The sequence below is a fragment of the Dendrobates tinctorius genome, unplaced genomic scaffold (genome assembly GCF_039654945.1).
Source record: "Dendrobates tinctorius isolate UK_male_01 unplaced genomic scaffold, ASM3965494v1 ptg000241l, whole genome shotgun sequence".
In the NCBI taxonomy this organism is placed as follows: Eukaryota; Metazoa; Chordata; class Amphibia; order Anura; family Dendrobatidae; genus Dendrobates; species Dendrobates tinctorius.
In genome coordinates, this window is record NW_027361908.1 from 6,150,110 (window position 1) to 6,163,954 (window position 13,845).

At 41.4% G+C, this 13,845-nt stretch overlaps 1 protein-coding gene across 5 annotated transcripts in view; it reads left to right on the forward strand.

Moving 5' to 3' along the window:
• CFAP54 (cilia and flagella associated protein 54) overlaps positions 1–13,845 on the forward strand; it is a 703,284-nt gene that overhangs the window by 639,202 nt on the left and 50,237 nt on the right. For all 5 annotated transcript variants that reach the window (XM_073556932.1, XM_073556934.1, XM_073556933.1 and 2 more), the window contains exons 62-63: positions 8,177–8,318; positions 10,020–10,181. In XM_073556932.1, the coding sequence (XP_073413033.1) occupies positions 8,177–8,318; positions 10,020–10,181 (304 nt within the window). The remainder of the gene's footprint in view (positions 1–8,176; positions 8,319–10,019; positions 10,182–13,845) is intronic.

The window sequence follows — 13,845 nt, forward strand, 5'->3', positions numbered from 1 at the left end:
CAAGGACAATGTGTGCATATACCCTAATGAAAATAAATAAGTAAAAAACCAAGTGCATTAAATAATTAACATAGGCTACTTAGTAAACACAGTTTTTGATCAAAAAAGCATAAAGCAGTCCCACAGCGACAAGGTGTACTTCATAGGAACAGTAACTACATGCTCTAATGTTAAAACCTTCCTAGTGTGAACAGTGACAGAGAATCACCAGGTCCCAACAGGACACCCAGCTTTGGAAGGACTATATATGAACTACCCAGCTATGTGAAAAGGGGGCCACACCCTATTTGTACTGAATATAACACTGCCTGGCCTCACTGATTGTCAGCTTTCTGTGTTCTCTGTACATGGACAGAAATCTGCCAATCAGTGATGTGGGTGGGGTTATACAGTACTCAGCATTCTGAGCTCTACTAGATCTGCAGCAGATAAAACTGTGACTGTATCAAAATTACAGCATGCAGACCAGCAAGTGACACATCTTTTGAATCAGGATCTCTGCCCCTACATCATGCTGCTCAGATTACATAAAAAAAATCTATGACAGCTTGCCTTTAAAGGGAATCTGTCACCTCAATTATTATTATGCATTTATATAGCACCATTTATTCCATGGCGCTTTACATGTGAAAAGGGGAAATATATACAAGTATAATAAACATGTGTAAGACAAGGGACACACAAGTACATAAGGAGAGGGGACCCTGCCCGCGAGGGCTCACAGTCTACAGGGATGGGTGAGGATACAGTAGGAGAGGGTAGAGCAGGTCTTGCTGTGGTTCAGTAGACCGAGGATCATTGCAGGCTGTAGGCTTGTCAGAAGAGGTGGGTCTTCAGGTTCTTCTTGAAGGTTTCCGTTGATGGTGAGAGTCTGATGTGTTGCGGCAGGGAGTTCCAGAGTATGGGGGAAGCACGGGAGAAGTCTTGTATGCGGTTGTGGGAAGAAGAGATAAGGGGGGGAGTAGAGAAGGAGATCTTGAGATGATCGAAGGTTGCGTGCGGGTAGGTACCTAGAGACCATGTCACAGATGTATGGAGGAGACAGGTTGTGGATGGCTTTGTATGTCATGGTTAGGGTTTTGAATTGTAGCCTCTGGGCAATAGGAAGCCAGTGAAGGGCCTGGCATAGGGGGGAGGCTGGGGAATAGCGGGGAGATAGGTGGATTAGTCGAGCAGCAGAGTGTAGGATGGAGTGGAGCGGAGCCAGAGTGCTAGAGGGGAGGCCAGAGAGTAGGAGGTTGCAGTAGTCGAGGCAGGAGATGATAAGAGTATGCACTAGTGTTTTTGTGGTTTCGTGGTTGAGGAATGAGCGGATCCGGGAAATATTTTTGAGTTTGAGGCGGCAGGAGGAGGCGAGGGCTTGGATATGTGGTTTGAAAGAGAGCGCAGAGTCGAGGATCACCCCAAGGCACCGAGCGTGCGGGACTGGGGAAAGAGAGCATCCGTTGACATTGATGGATAGGTCTGGTGGAGGGGTAGAGTGAGATGGGGGAAAGATGATGAATTCTGTTTTGTCCATGTTCAGTTTGAGAAAGCGAGCAGAGAAGAAGGATGAGATAGCAGACAGACATTGTGGGATTTCAGTCAGTAAGGAGGCGAGGTCGGGTCCAGATAGGTAGATCTGCGTGTCATTGGCATAGAGGTGATACTGCAAACTGTGGGATTCTATGAGCTGTCTAAAGCCGAAGGTATAGATGGAGAATAGTAGGGGTCCTAGGACAGAGCCTTGGGGAACATCGACAGACAGGGGGCGAGGTGAGGAGGTGGTGTATGAGAGGGAGACACTAAATGTTCGGTCTTTTATGTATGATGAGATCCAGGATAGAGCCAGGTCTGTGATGCCAAGAGATGAGAGAGTCTGTAGCAGGAGGGAATGGTCTACAGTGTCGAAGGCCGATGACAGGTCCAGGAGAAGGAAGACAGAGTAGTGTTGCTTGCTCTTGGCGGTTAGTAAGTCGTTAGTGACTTTAGTTAGGGCAGTTTCAGTTGAGTGATGTGGTTGGAAGCCAGATTGTAACCGGTCAAAGAGGAAACAGGAGGAGAGGTGGGAGGACAGTTCAAGATATACATGCTGTTCCAGTAGTTTTGAGGCATAAGGGAGAAGAGATATTGGGCGATAGTTAGATACAGAGGATGGATCAAGGGTGGGCTTTTTGAGGATGGGTGTGATTGAGGCATGTTTGAAGGATGAGGGAAAGACACCATTTGTAAGTGAAAGGTTGAAAAGGTGTGTTAGAGATGGGATGAAGACTGTGGCCAAGTTAGGGATGAGGTGAGACGGGAGTGGGTCGAGGGCACAAGTGGTGAGGTGTGACAGAAGGGTGGAGAGCTGATCTTCTGTCATGGTGGAGAAGCTGGCTTTTGCAGAACAGGGCTGAGTGGCTAAGAGGGGCATTGGGGGCTGCGGGCCAAAGTTTTGTCTGATCGTGTCACGGTATGTAAATGAGTTGTGTCTGGTCCGATGGGCGGTGTTGTCTCCATCCTTCCACCCCTCCTTGGCCGCTGTACGCAATCTTTCTTGGAATTCCCGTAGTTGGCATCCAGATTACGCGCGTGCGCATTGCAATATCTAATCGCGCGTGCTCAGTATGCTTTGCCCAACTGCGGGCAAAGCCGAAAAGCATTAGTGCGCATGCGCCGGTGAACTGTGTCCCGGAGCACAGAAATGGCAGCAAAATACTTCTGGGACATAGTTCATCGGCAAATGCGCACTAATGCTTTTCGGCTTTGCCCGCAGGTGGGCAAAGCATACTGCGCACGCGCGATAGGATATTGCAATGTGCACGCATGTAATCTTGACGCTAACTACGGAAATTCCAAGAAAGTTTGCATACAGCGGCCAAGGAGGGGTGAAGGGAAGGAGCCACAACACCGCCCGTCGGACCGGACATAACTCCTTTACATACCGCGCCAAATTGAGGTGACAGATTCCCTTTAAGTCATGGAGTTAGTTAATCGAGTATTGTCTTACTCACTTGTAAGATACTATGTTTCCAGCAGTAGTTTGACCTATGTCCTCTTCTTGATATTACAGTACTTGTTTTATTATTTGTAAAGTCCAAATTAATGTTCCTGTCCATGGTGCTGAAATCTCAGCGCATATGCAGCAGTAAAAGGTGAGCTGCGTTGGATGATGAAAACGGCTACATCTTCATCGGCCAAGAACTGTTTTCTTTTGCAACACGCAATAAATGGATTGATAAATTAAATCACACATTTATAGCGCTGTTTTCTGGCTGCATAAACTTATTTCATCCAGGTAGGGACAAGCCATGACCTTCTTATTGATTTCCAAGTAAAGTGTTTGTTATTTGGACCGTCAGATAAATGCATGTGAAAAGGCAGTGAAGCTTTGCTTCAGAAAACATGCGGGGCTGAGCTAGACAAGGCATTCTCCTGGGAGCCAGCAAGAAAGATTGTCTGTTGTGAAGACATCTGCTTAGTTTGCACCCGTAGAACAATGCTATTTTTATATGCCTACATGTTATGAAAAAACCTCTCTGGCATAAGAAAGCGATATGAAATCTATTTTCTTGCGCGTATTCCACGTTATCTATTTTTAAATTCTTGGAATCTTTGAAAGTCATTTACATCTTGCTGTACAGCTTGTACAAGATTGTGCCTTTTTTCATGAAAACAAGCCTGTGAGATATTAGTCTGCCGGCAGTATAAGCAGCATCTGTTCGTGTGCAGGGTCTCTTGGAAATTTTATGATCACACCAGATTTTATGGGTTGGCATAATATCCTATAATCAGATTTGTGAACATTACAGGGGAAAACCTGTTTTCCTTCTTCCTACATCTAAACATTATTTAGTGCCGTGGTACGCTAGGAATGGGCGCATTTGTCACCAGGAAGATTTCTTTCTTCACTGCGTTCTCTCCATCCTGATAGATAGCTGATGGAAATAACCGGCTCTCCTATTTTTCAGCCGTGCACGGACTCGAATATAGCACCATTGCTCCGACTTCACTGAAAATCATTTTTGTATACGAAGATGTTTAATGACTCCGAAATTTCAAAGTAACAGAGTTGTGTTTATTTACAGTCCGAAAAATGTCTTTATTCTTCAGTACAGTGAATAATCTACCCTCAGATGCTCAAAATTCATTACAGTTTATCAGCTGAAAAAGCCTTAACTTACAATTCTGATTGCCAATTTGAGGGTTTAATATTTTGGATGATCAAGAACCAGATAAAGAGCTTAGCATTACCCTCCGGTTGGAACAATAAATCTTCTTGACCTGTCAAAGAGATAGAACAAAGCAGCAGCCAACACAATAATTTGATAAAACCCATCTTTTTAGCCTGAAGATTTTCACACCCAAAGCTAAAACTTTTGGCCCGCCATAGAACTATAATGTGCCTTAAAGTGAAAATTGTCCAGTTAACCCAATGTTTTTTTTAGGTCTAACATTTCTTACTGTTTCTAATCTATAGTGATTAGCATTATTTTGGTGTACTGCTCCAAATTTATTCCTCATTTATGTACATGGCCTAGCAGAAAAAAAACTTGCTTTTTGCCTATAGCAACCAGTCTCAGTGCAGTTTTAACGTTTTGAGAGCGCTTTAACCCTTCTGCAAAATGTGCTGAGAATGGGGATAAGGCCAGTCACACATGTTTAACCAATGTCATCTAAACTATTAGACAGACTTCACTCCCTGCTCTACTATATTGTGATTGCAGGTTGATTTGGGGTTGTGATGCCAGCATAAGGAGTATGAAAGGCCTCCAAGATTGCTATACTTGCCCTCTTATGATCCCATAGCGGATAGTTGATCACAGCTGAATGGGCACAGTGATTTGCCATTCTTTTCAGTGTAAGGTCAGAGTCCTAGCACCCTGACCCTTCCTCCCCCACCAATCAAAACTTCTGACATGTTAAGTTTTTGTAAATCACAGTTAGTCTTAGGATGATTAAAAATGATACCTGCTTCTATCTATTATGTGTAACTTAGTGATAATGCATAATGTTTACAATACCAATCCAGATATTTTTTTATTTCACCACCGTAGTGGTATCACTGATGTCTGTTTCCAGTGTGTTTGTAGAATATTTGCCAGATGCCATATTCTTCTGTTCTTGGCACCACTCCGGACATCTTTTGCAGTTTGTGACCTGCCAGATCGCTGGGCAGACTTTAAGTCACTTTTCAACGTAAGTCTATTAGAGTCAGAACGAAGACTTGCATTGAGAGCTTGTGACCTTTAGCAGTGACTTCTGGTCAGTCAGATGCTGCCATCACAAGATCGCGGAACAAGACCGGAGTGGCGCTGGAAACCGCAGATGACAGCAGATGTTAAGTATATTACTAAGGGCAAGGAACTGACTTTACTGATACTACTTTGGCAATGAAATAAATGTTTTATCCTCTTACTATATTGCAGTCATCACATTATATAGCACTGTGCACTTACATTTGCTCATTTTACCTTTCTACCAGCTAATTCTTCTCTTTTCCATTAGGTATTGTGAGGTAGCGCTGTCATTCAAGTAGGGGATACTCGCTCAGCAGCCACAAAATCAGATCCGGCACAGGTTTTCATAAAGCATAACACAGTCCATGCAGTTTATTCCTCCTTCACAAACCCATAGAAGCAACATAAACAGCATAGCATCCATTATAACTTCACTCTGGTTAAGCCTGTGGTCACGCAGGTTACTCAATGTCCATACTCAGGCTCTTCAGCCTCATCATTATCTCACCCACATCAAGATTTCCTCATGACTGTTTCCGCATGCTGCAGACATCCACTCTCTTCTCTGGGACACTCAGACACTGGCGGCCATGACACACAGCCACTCCAAAGGCTGTTAGCCAGGAGATGCTTCTCCTAGCGGGACCTTCCACACTGGACCAACCGGGTCCCACCATTCACCTCATGTGACCTACCCTGGCCACCGTATATGGTCCGTAGCCACGCCCATCGGGTCACATGGCTGTGACCTCATCACAGGTCCTTCACACACACACACGTAAATCTCCATCTCAAGGCCACCCACCTTGAGATACATAACAGTCATTCTGTATTTCGCCATTCATCCACTCTCCTGGGACATCCATACAGCGCCCCCTAGCGGACACAGTGGTCACTACACCACAGTATATATATATATATATATATAATATTGTGGTGTAGTGACCACTGTGTCCGCTAGGGGGCGCTGGGTGGGTGTCTCAGGACAGGCATATAAGCATTTCCAGTGTCCTGATAGGGGTTGGATGCTGAATGATCGTAATGTATCTCAAGGTGGGTGGCCTTGAGATGAAGGCTTGCTTATGTGCTGATCAGCAGAGCTGATCTTTCGTTCCAATGTGTCAGGAAGAAGCCTTCAGGTGATTGATGAGATGTGTGGGATCAATCATCTACAAATCCACCCAGGGGTGTGTTTAAGAATGCCATAGTAAAGTGTATATGAGTGTGTGTGAAGGACCTGTGATGAGGTCATAGCCATGTGACCCAGTGGGCGTGGCTACGGACCATATAAGGTAGCCAGGGTAGGTCACATGGAGTGAATGCTGGGACCTGGTTGGTCTGTTTGGAAGGTCTCGCTGGAGGATGTGTAAGCTTTCCTGAGTGCCTGTGTGCATAATGGCTGCACGTGTCTGAGAGTTCCCAGGGAGAGGGAATGGACGCCGGCAGCGTGGTGAAGCAACTATGAGGTAAACCGGACACGGGAGTGTTATTAAGAGACTGGGGATAGCCTGTTGGCTGGATGAAGCAAAGCCTGTGTGACCACAGGGATAACAGAGCAGTACTCTGTCATGGACGCTATGCTGTTTATATGAACTTTATGTTGCTGGTCATGGTTTATGATGCCTGAATAAACCGCATGGACTGTTATTGTTTTATGGAAAACCCGTGCCGGATCTGATTATTTGGCTGCCAAGCGAGTGTCCCCAACCTTGAATGACAGCGCTACCTTGCAATATATATATATATATATATATATATATATCTATATATAGTGATTAAAAACTGACTAGCTGAATCCTTTTAAGCTCTATGTGGAAAGGAGAGGTCTCTTTTCCCTGCGTAAGTCATCACTGCAAAAGTCCCTGGTCCTGGCAGGGCGAGGAGCAGAGGAGCTGGATCAGGAGTTGAAGAGGGGGGATAACTTGCAGGGAAAAGAGACTTCCTGTTTCTACATGGTGCAGACAAAACAAAAGAATTAACTGGGTTGAAGGGAAAAATGAGCAACTGTAAGTACAGAGTGATATATAAGAGGATGATTGCAATATATTGAGAGGATGAAAACTTTTAGATGAAAAAACAAAAGCTGGTAACAGGTGGACATTAACTTTAAATCTCATGTAAATAACATTTTTCACTCCTTTTTTCTTTCTTCTTTGTACAGGATGACTGGCCGATATCTCTGCATCGTTCCTAATTTTCTTACATTGTATACAACTGCGTCATTTATCTCTCTTTTTGCCTAAAAGCAAATAAACGTTACATGTTCTTGTTTTAAATTTATAGAATCTGAAAATAGACTTCAAAGTACAAAAATACAAGAACACATTTCTAGTGATGCTGTTCCGTGAAGGTGGTAGATAGCATGCATTGACTGAGTGAAAGACCAAGTTCTCAGATTGATGCCAACATCCAATGAACCACTAATTATTATCTGAAAGAAACAACAAATTCTGCCAACAAGCGATTGATAAGACACACTATTTAGCCAGAAAATGATGTCAGGCATTGTTCCATGGAGCTCTGTCTGTATTGCTCATGTCGCGAAAGATATTGGTCCAAAGATCTTTGTGATTAAGCAAAGAAAAAATGATGAGATTGTACGCAGCATGTACTATTAAAAAGACAGCAGAGGTATCACCACGAATACGGTCTTGATGAGAAGTAATGCTGGATTATAAAAACGATTGCTAACTAGAGACAGGAGTTACAGTCCCTGTCAGGAGAAAGATATTACCTTTCTTGTACACTGCCAGTAAATTGCTCTGGGCAGGAAAGTTCAGAAGCATTGTGAAATCTTAGCCTCTCCAGAAAGAACATTAACAAACAGAAAATTACCTGTCTATTGGGATGTCTTGCTGTGAACCTCCTCGGTAAACTCATTACTCCTTTTAGTTTATCTAGTAAAATAAGTTAGTTTACTAACTTTCACTTTTCAAGTCCATGACTGGCTTATACATGTTTTACTATATGTGCAGGTGGCTACATCCATGCTGGCGTATAAGCAGTTGATAGGAGAGAAGGATGTTAATGTTCAGGCTACAAAGACTATACTGCAACAGCACATCCCAACATTTGCTTCTATGGATCTTTTAGCAATTTATAAGAAATACTTGCATGGTAAGTACAATAGAGTTCTTCATTGGAAGAAAGCGGTGCTAGAAATCTGGTCAGCGCACCACTGGCCTAAAATTTAGATTCTTCATCTCTAAGGATATGTTCACACTGAGTGTTTTCCTGGGTTTTTGAAGCAGACTCCATGATTTGAGGAGTTTTGACTTATCAATTATGATTTAGGAGGGTATCCACTCCGTTTCTATTCCAAAAACTTTGTTTGCACATACCCTTAGGCTATGTTCATGTACAGCTTTTTTGCTGTGTTTTTTATCTGCAGCCAAAATTTGCTCGCTTGGCAGTAAAAACACTGCATTTTTGGCAATTTTGCAGCATTTATTATACATTTTTTTGTGTACAGTTTATAGGTTTCCTTTTTTTTTGAAGAACATATTTAATAAATTTAGTTTTATTCACCAAAAACACTTAGAAAACGCATAAAAAAAAGGTTTGTTGCATTTTTGTAGCATTTTTTTCACTTTCTCATTGCTTTCTATAAGTTGTAAAAATGTTGAAAGAATTGACGTGCTGCAGATTTTAAAAATACTGCAGTTCCCATAATGAGTCAGGAAAAAACAAGCGTGCATGAGATTTCTAAATTCTCATAGGTTTTGCTGGTACTGTAAAAAGCAACTTTTAATTTGTATTTAAAAAACTCAGCAAAAATGCTGCAAAATCTCTGCATGTGAACATAGCATGAAATTGTAAATCTGGACTTGACATTTGGTTTTCACAAAGTAGTAGCTTTAGGGTATAGTTGAGGAGCACTGTTCATCTCTGGGGACATTTTTTTTTTTTTTTTTACTTAAAGTAATTTGGGCTAATAATATTTTTTTGAAATTACATTTCATGAAAATGTTTGCGCCATTTGCTTTCAGTAGCCTTTTTGTTACTCTGTCTATTGTGGCTACGGATTGAGTTAACTGATAATCCATCAATCAGTCCACAATGATGATCTGACAAGGAGTTTGACCCTTATCAGTGTATTTCTGAGCCCCTCTCAGCAGATTTGTGACCACAGACCACATCAAAGTTCAATATACTGTACGTGAACAAAAAGCCTGTAAAAGCCAAATGGTGCAAAGATTTTAAGTGAACTCAAATAGCAAAAATGATGTTTCGCCCTAAATACATGAATTTAAAGGAGTTGTCTGGTCTAGAATGACAAGTCTGTAGTCACCCTGTGTGACTGTAGACTTGCGAAACTTCACATAGTGCACTACATATTGTAAGGATCCTCCTTTGCCAGCGCCAGGAATGGCAGTCATGTGACCACAAGTATGCGATATACATACTCACAGACAGATTACAAATAGATGGTTTTGATGCAAATGTATTTAATTCAATTTGATTTCACTGCTTCTGTTGGTAAATACAGTAGTTAAATGCTAAACTCATATAGACACTACATGCTGCAGCTTTTCTTGTACTTTTCAGATGTTTTGGTATGGTTGCAAGTTGAAATTGCATTGTGCCTATGGAAATTGTGCACGTTTCTCATCCTCAGTTTCTCATTCTGGGCCAATCGTTAAAAGTAGAGGAAACATTTAAAACTGCTATGAAAAAGATGTAGCCTCATGTCTGTTGTATTTTTTTAGAATTGCTGGTGGGATCCCTGTTAGTAAATGCCCACTGTAATAAAAACGCTAAACTAATCGCCATGCTAACATAACAATCGTCAACGCACAAGTGATTGTTGCTCCACAGATAATCAACCCAGCAGTGCTGTCAAAGAGGAACTTGCTGCTGAAAGTCGTGAAGGAAAGGAAAGGCTTGAAGATAGTCTTCCAATAGATATGTTGTCTTGGGTTCATGTCATCAGATATCATAATCACCTACTGAGACTTAAAAATCTGCTCACAATGACAGGTAAATGACTTTATGCCATTAAATTATTTGTAGACAGTAAATCCTGATCAGACTAAGCCCAGTCTATGCCACATTTCCATGTGAGGTCCACTGTTAGGAAAGGTTTACAACCTCTTTGATGAATCTAATGAAACCTAGAGGTTAAGGTCAACATTAACAAAAGAGGTTAACATCTGAGAGCTGGTACTTCTTTGGAGTCCTTATGCTACTGTCCAAGTGTAAAACAGAACTTGGCTCACTACCTCCTCTGAAAGGAAGCTATAAGCCATGACCCGCTTACCATGCAAGGTCACATCACAGAACAAAGGAGGACTTGTTCTCGGAGAGCTTTTCAGCTAAGAGGCCTATTTGGGAAAATTACATTGCCTCATTCTTGCCCCGTGTAATGTAGAATCTTGAACAAGAGCTGGATTTACATAGTAATAGTCAGTTACTACAGTCAGGGCCAGTTTTGGACAAAGTTGGACCCTGGGCAAGAGTCTAAAGTGGGGCCCCAAATGTTGACATTCTGTATTTCACCATCACATAAGCTTTTATGTTGCATTTACATGCACTGAGTTCAGGCCATAAACAAATGAGATCAACAAAATTGAAGTCCTTGTTTCTTGACCTCCTTATTCCGGCTGATGAAGAATGATGGTCACACAACGATCACAAATAGATCAATCTGTTCCCAAACAGTAACCTGTTATCAGCAGCACATCTGCAGTTTACACCAGTGATGTGCTGATGAGAACAATTTCTGTTCCACCATAAACAATTCAATCACCCGATGAATAAGCAACATTTTTCTCGTTTGTTGGGTGATTGCTGACATGTTTACACCTATAAACTCACGTTTGCTCTGCTGGGATTTATAAATGTGGCTGCTACATACACACCGTATGTGACACACATTATGTGACACACATCTATTTAAACACACATGTTCACACAGAGCAGATAGATACATATTAGATGCATGGATATTAAATGGATGGATGGATAAATATATACATGGTATATGAGATAGAGAGAAATAGATAATAGCAGATAGAGATAGACATACAACCCCTGGCAAAAATTATGGAATCACCGGCCTTGGAGGATGTTCATTCAGTTGTTTAATTTTGTAGAAAAAAAGCAGATCACAGACATGGCATAAAACCAAAGTCAATTCAAATGGCAACTTTCTGGCTTTAAGAAACACTAAAAGAAATCAAGAACAAAAAATGTGGTAGTCAGTAATGGTTAGTTTTTTAAACCAAGCTTAGGGAAAAAAATTATGGAATCACTCAATTCTGAGGAAAAAATGATGGAATCACCCTGTAAATTTTCATTCCCAAAACTAACACCTGCATCAGATTAGATCTGCTCATTAGTCTGCATCTAAAAAGGAGTAAGCACACCTTGGAGAGCTGTTGCACCAAGTGGTCTGACATGAATCATGGCTCCAACACGAGAGATGTCAGTTGAAACAAAGGAGAGGATTATCAAACTCTTAAAAGAGGGTAAATCATCACGCAATGTTGCAAAAGATGTTGGTTGTTCACAGTCAGCTGTGTCTAAAAGCTAGACCAAATACAAACAACATGGGAAGGTTGTTAAAGGCAAACATACTGGTAGACCAAGGAAGATATCAAAGCGTCAAGACCGGAAACATAAAGCAATATATCTCCAAAACAGGAAATGCACAACAAAACAAATGAACGAATGGGAGGAAACTGGAGTCAACGTCTGTGACCGAACTGTTAGAAACCGCCTAAAGGAAATGGGATTTACATACAGAAAAGCTAAACGAAAGCCATCATTAACACCTAAACAGAAAAAAACAATGTTACAGTGGGCTAAGGAAAAGCAATCGTGGACTGTGGATGACTGGATGAAAGTTATATTCAGTGATAAATTGCGAATCTGCATTGGGCAAGGTGATGATGCTGGAACTTTTGTTTGGTGCCATTCCAATGAGATTTATAAAGATGACTGCCTGAAGAGAACATGCAAATTTCCACAGTCATTGATGATATGGGGCTGCATGTCAGGTAAAGGCACTGGGGAGATGGCTGTCATTACATCTTCAATAAATGCACAACTTTATGTTGATATTTTGGACACTTTTCTTATCCCATCAATTGAAAGGATGTTTGGGGATGATGAAATCATTTTTCAAGATGATAATGCATCCTGCCATAGAGCAAAAACTCTGAAAACATTCCTTGAAAAAAAGACATATAAGGTCAATGTCATGGCCTGCAAATAGTCCGGATCTCAATCCAATTGAAAATCTTTGGTGGAAGTTGAAGAAAATGGTCCATGACAAGGCTCCAACCTGCAAACCTGATCTGGCAACAGCAATCAGAGAAAGTTGGAGCCAGATTGATGAAGAGTACTGTTTGACACTCATTAAGTCCTTGCCTCAGAGACTATAAAGATAAAAGAAACCTCAAAAGCGCGCCCATAGGGCCTTACCAGTGCAGATATAATGAATATAAATTAAATTGTGCAAGATACTCACCCTCAATAGTTGTGTAAAGCCACAACTACTGTATGCGCTTAGTCACATGCAATGAAGCTGCAGCAGGATGGTGTAGACAGACAGCGTCTGCTTCCATTACTCAAAGAGGAGATCCCAAGAGGGGAAAAAAAACACCAGATTCCCGCGCTGCTATATTTCAACCATCAAATAGAGGAAATCCAGTAGATTGTAGAAATTGGTTCCAATATCAGTACTTTATTTATGGTACATACAGAGACAACGCGTTTTGAGGTCCATTCAGTGACCTCTTCTTCAGGTCGAATGTACAGGAATAAAGATAAATCAGAAGTTGGCGGTTTATATCATATCGAGGTTAGGCCCCCCGCTGTTCACAAAAAAAAAAAATGGAGGGGGAGGGGGCAGTAACCAAATGCAAGTACATAGAAATTTCACAAAAAACGACCAATTGTTAAAAGACACTAACTTACATCCCTTAGATCACAAGTTGGACTAATTAAAAAAGAAATAAAAAATAAGAGTTTTTAAAAATGAAACATAAAAGACTCCCCACACCAGGATCAAACCAATAAGGTTGTGGGAAAGAGTGTATGTATATGAACCAAGGTCATCCACTTTAACTAGTAGCGCTATATGCATTCTGCTATATTTGACTGATAAGAGAGATGTATGTTAAAATGGAAAGTAAACATTATACACGGGGAGCGCCAGAGACCATGACTGTGAGTAACCCAAAGGGTTTTCCAGTTCCCACGGTCAGTACTGACGTCAGAGGCCAGGGAGACATTTCCAAAGAAGGATTTTAATACTTATTGCCAAGAGGCTTTTTAAATTTTATCGGACTCCAATTTTCATTCCAAGGTTAAATCTTATCCTGGTACTAATATTTTAAAGGAGTATTTGTCTGTTATAAAAAATGCCAAGAAAGATGGTATCCTTGATGAAAAAGAGGGGCGGTTTTTAATGGTTAAAAATCCGAATATTCCTTTTTTTATCACCTCCCCAAGGTACATAAAGATATTAATAACCCCCCAGGCAGGCCAATTATATCAAGCATTGGTTCTATTTATAGCGGATTGGCTGAATATATTGATTCTGTGATGAAAGTCCATGTTTTTACACTACCTAGCTTTTTAAGGGACTCAGGTCACTTGATTCAACTCTTGAAGAAAGTACAGTGGAAGGATTCAT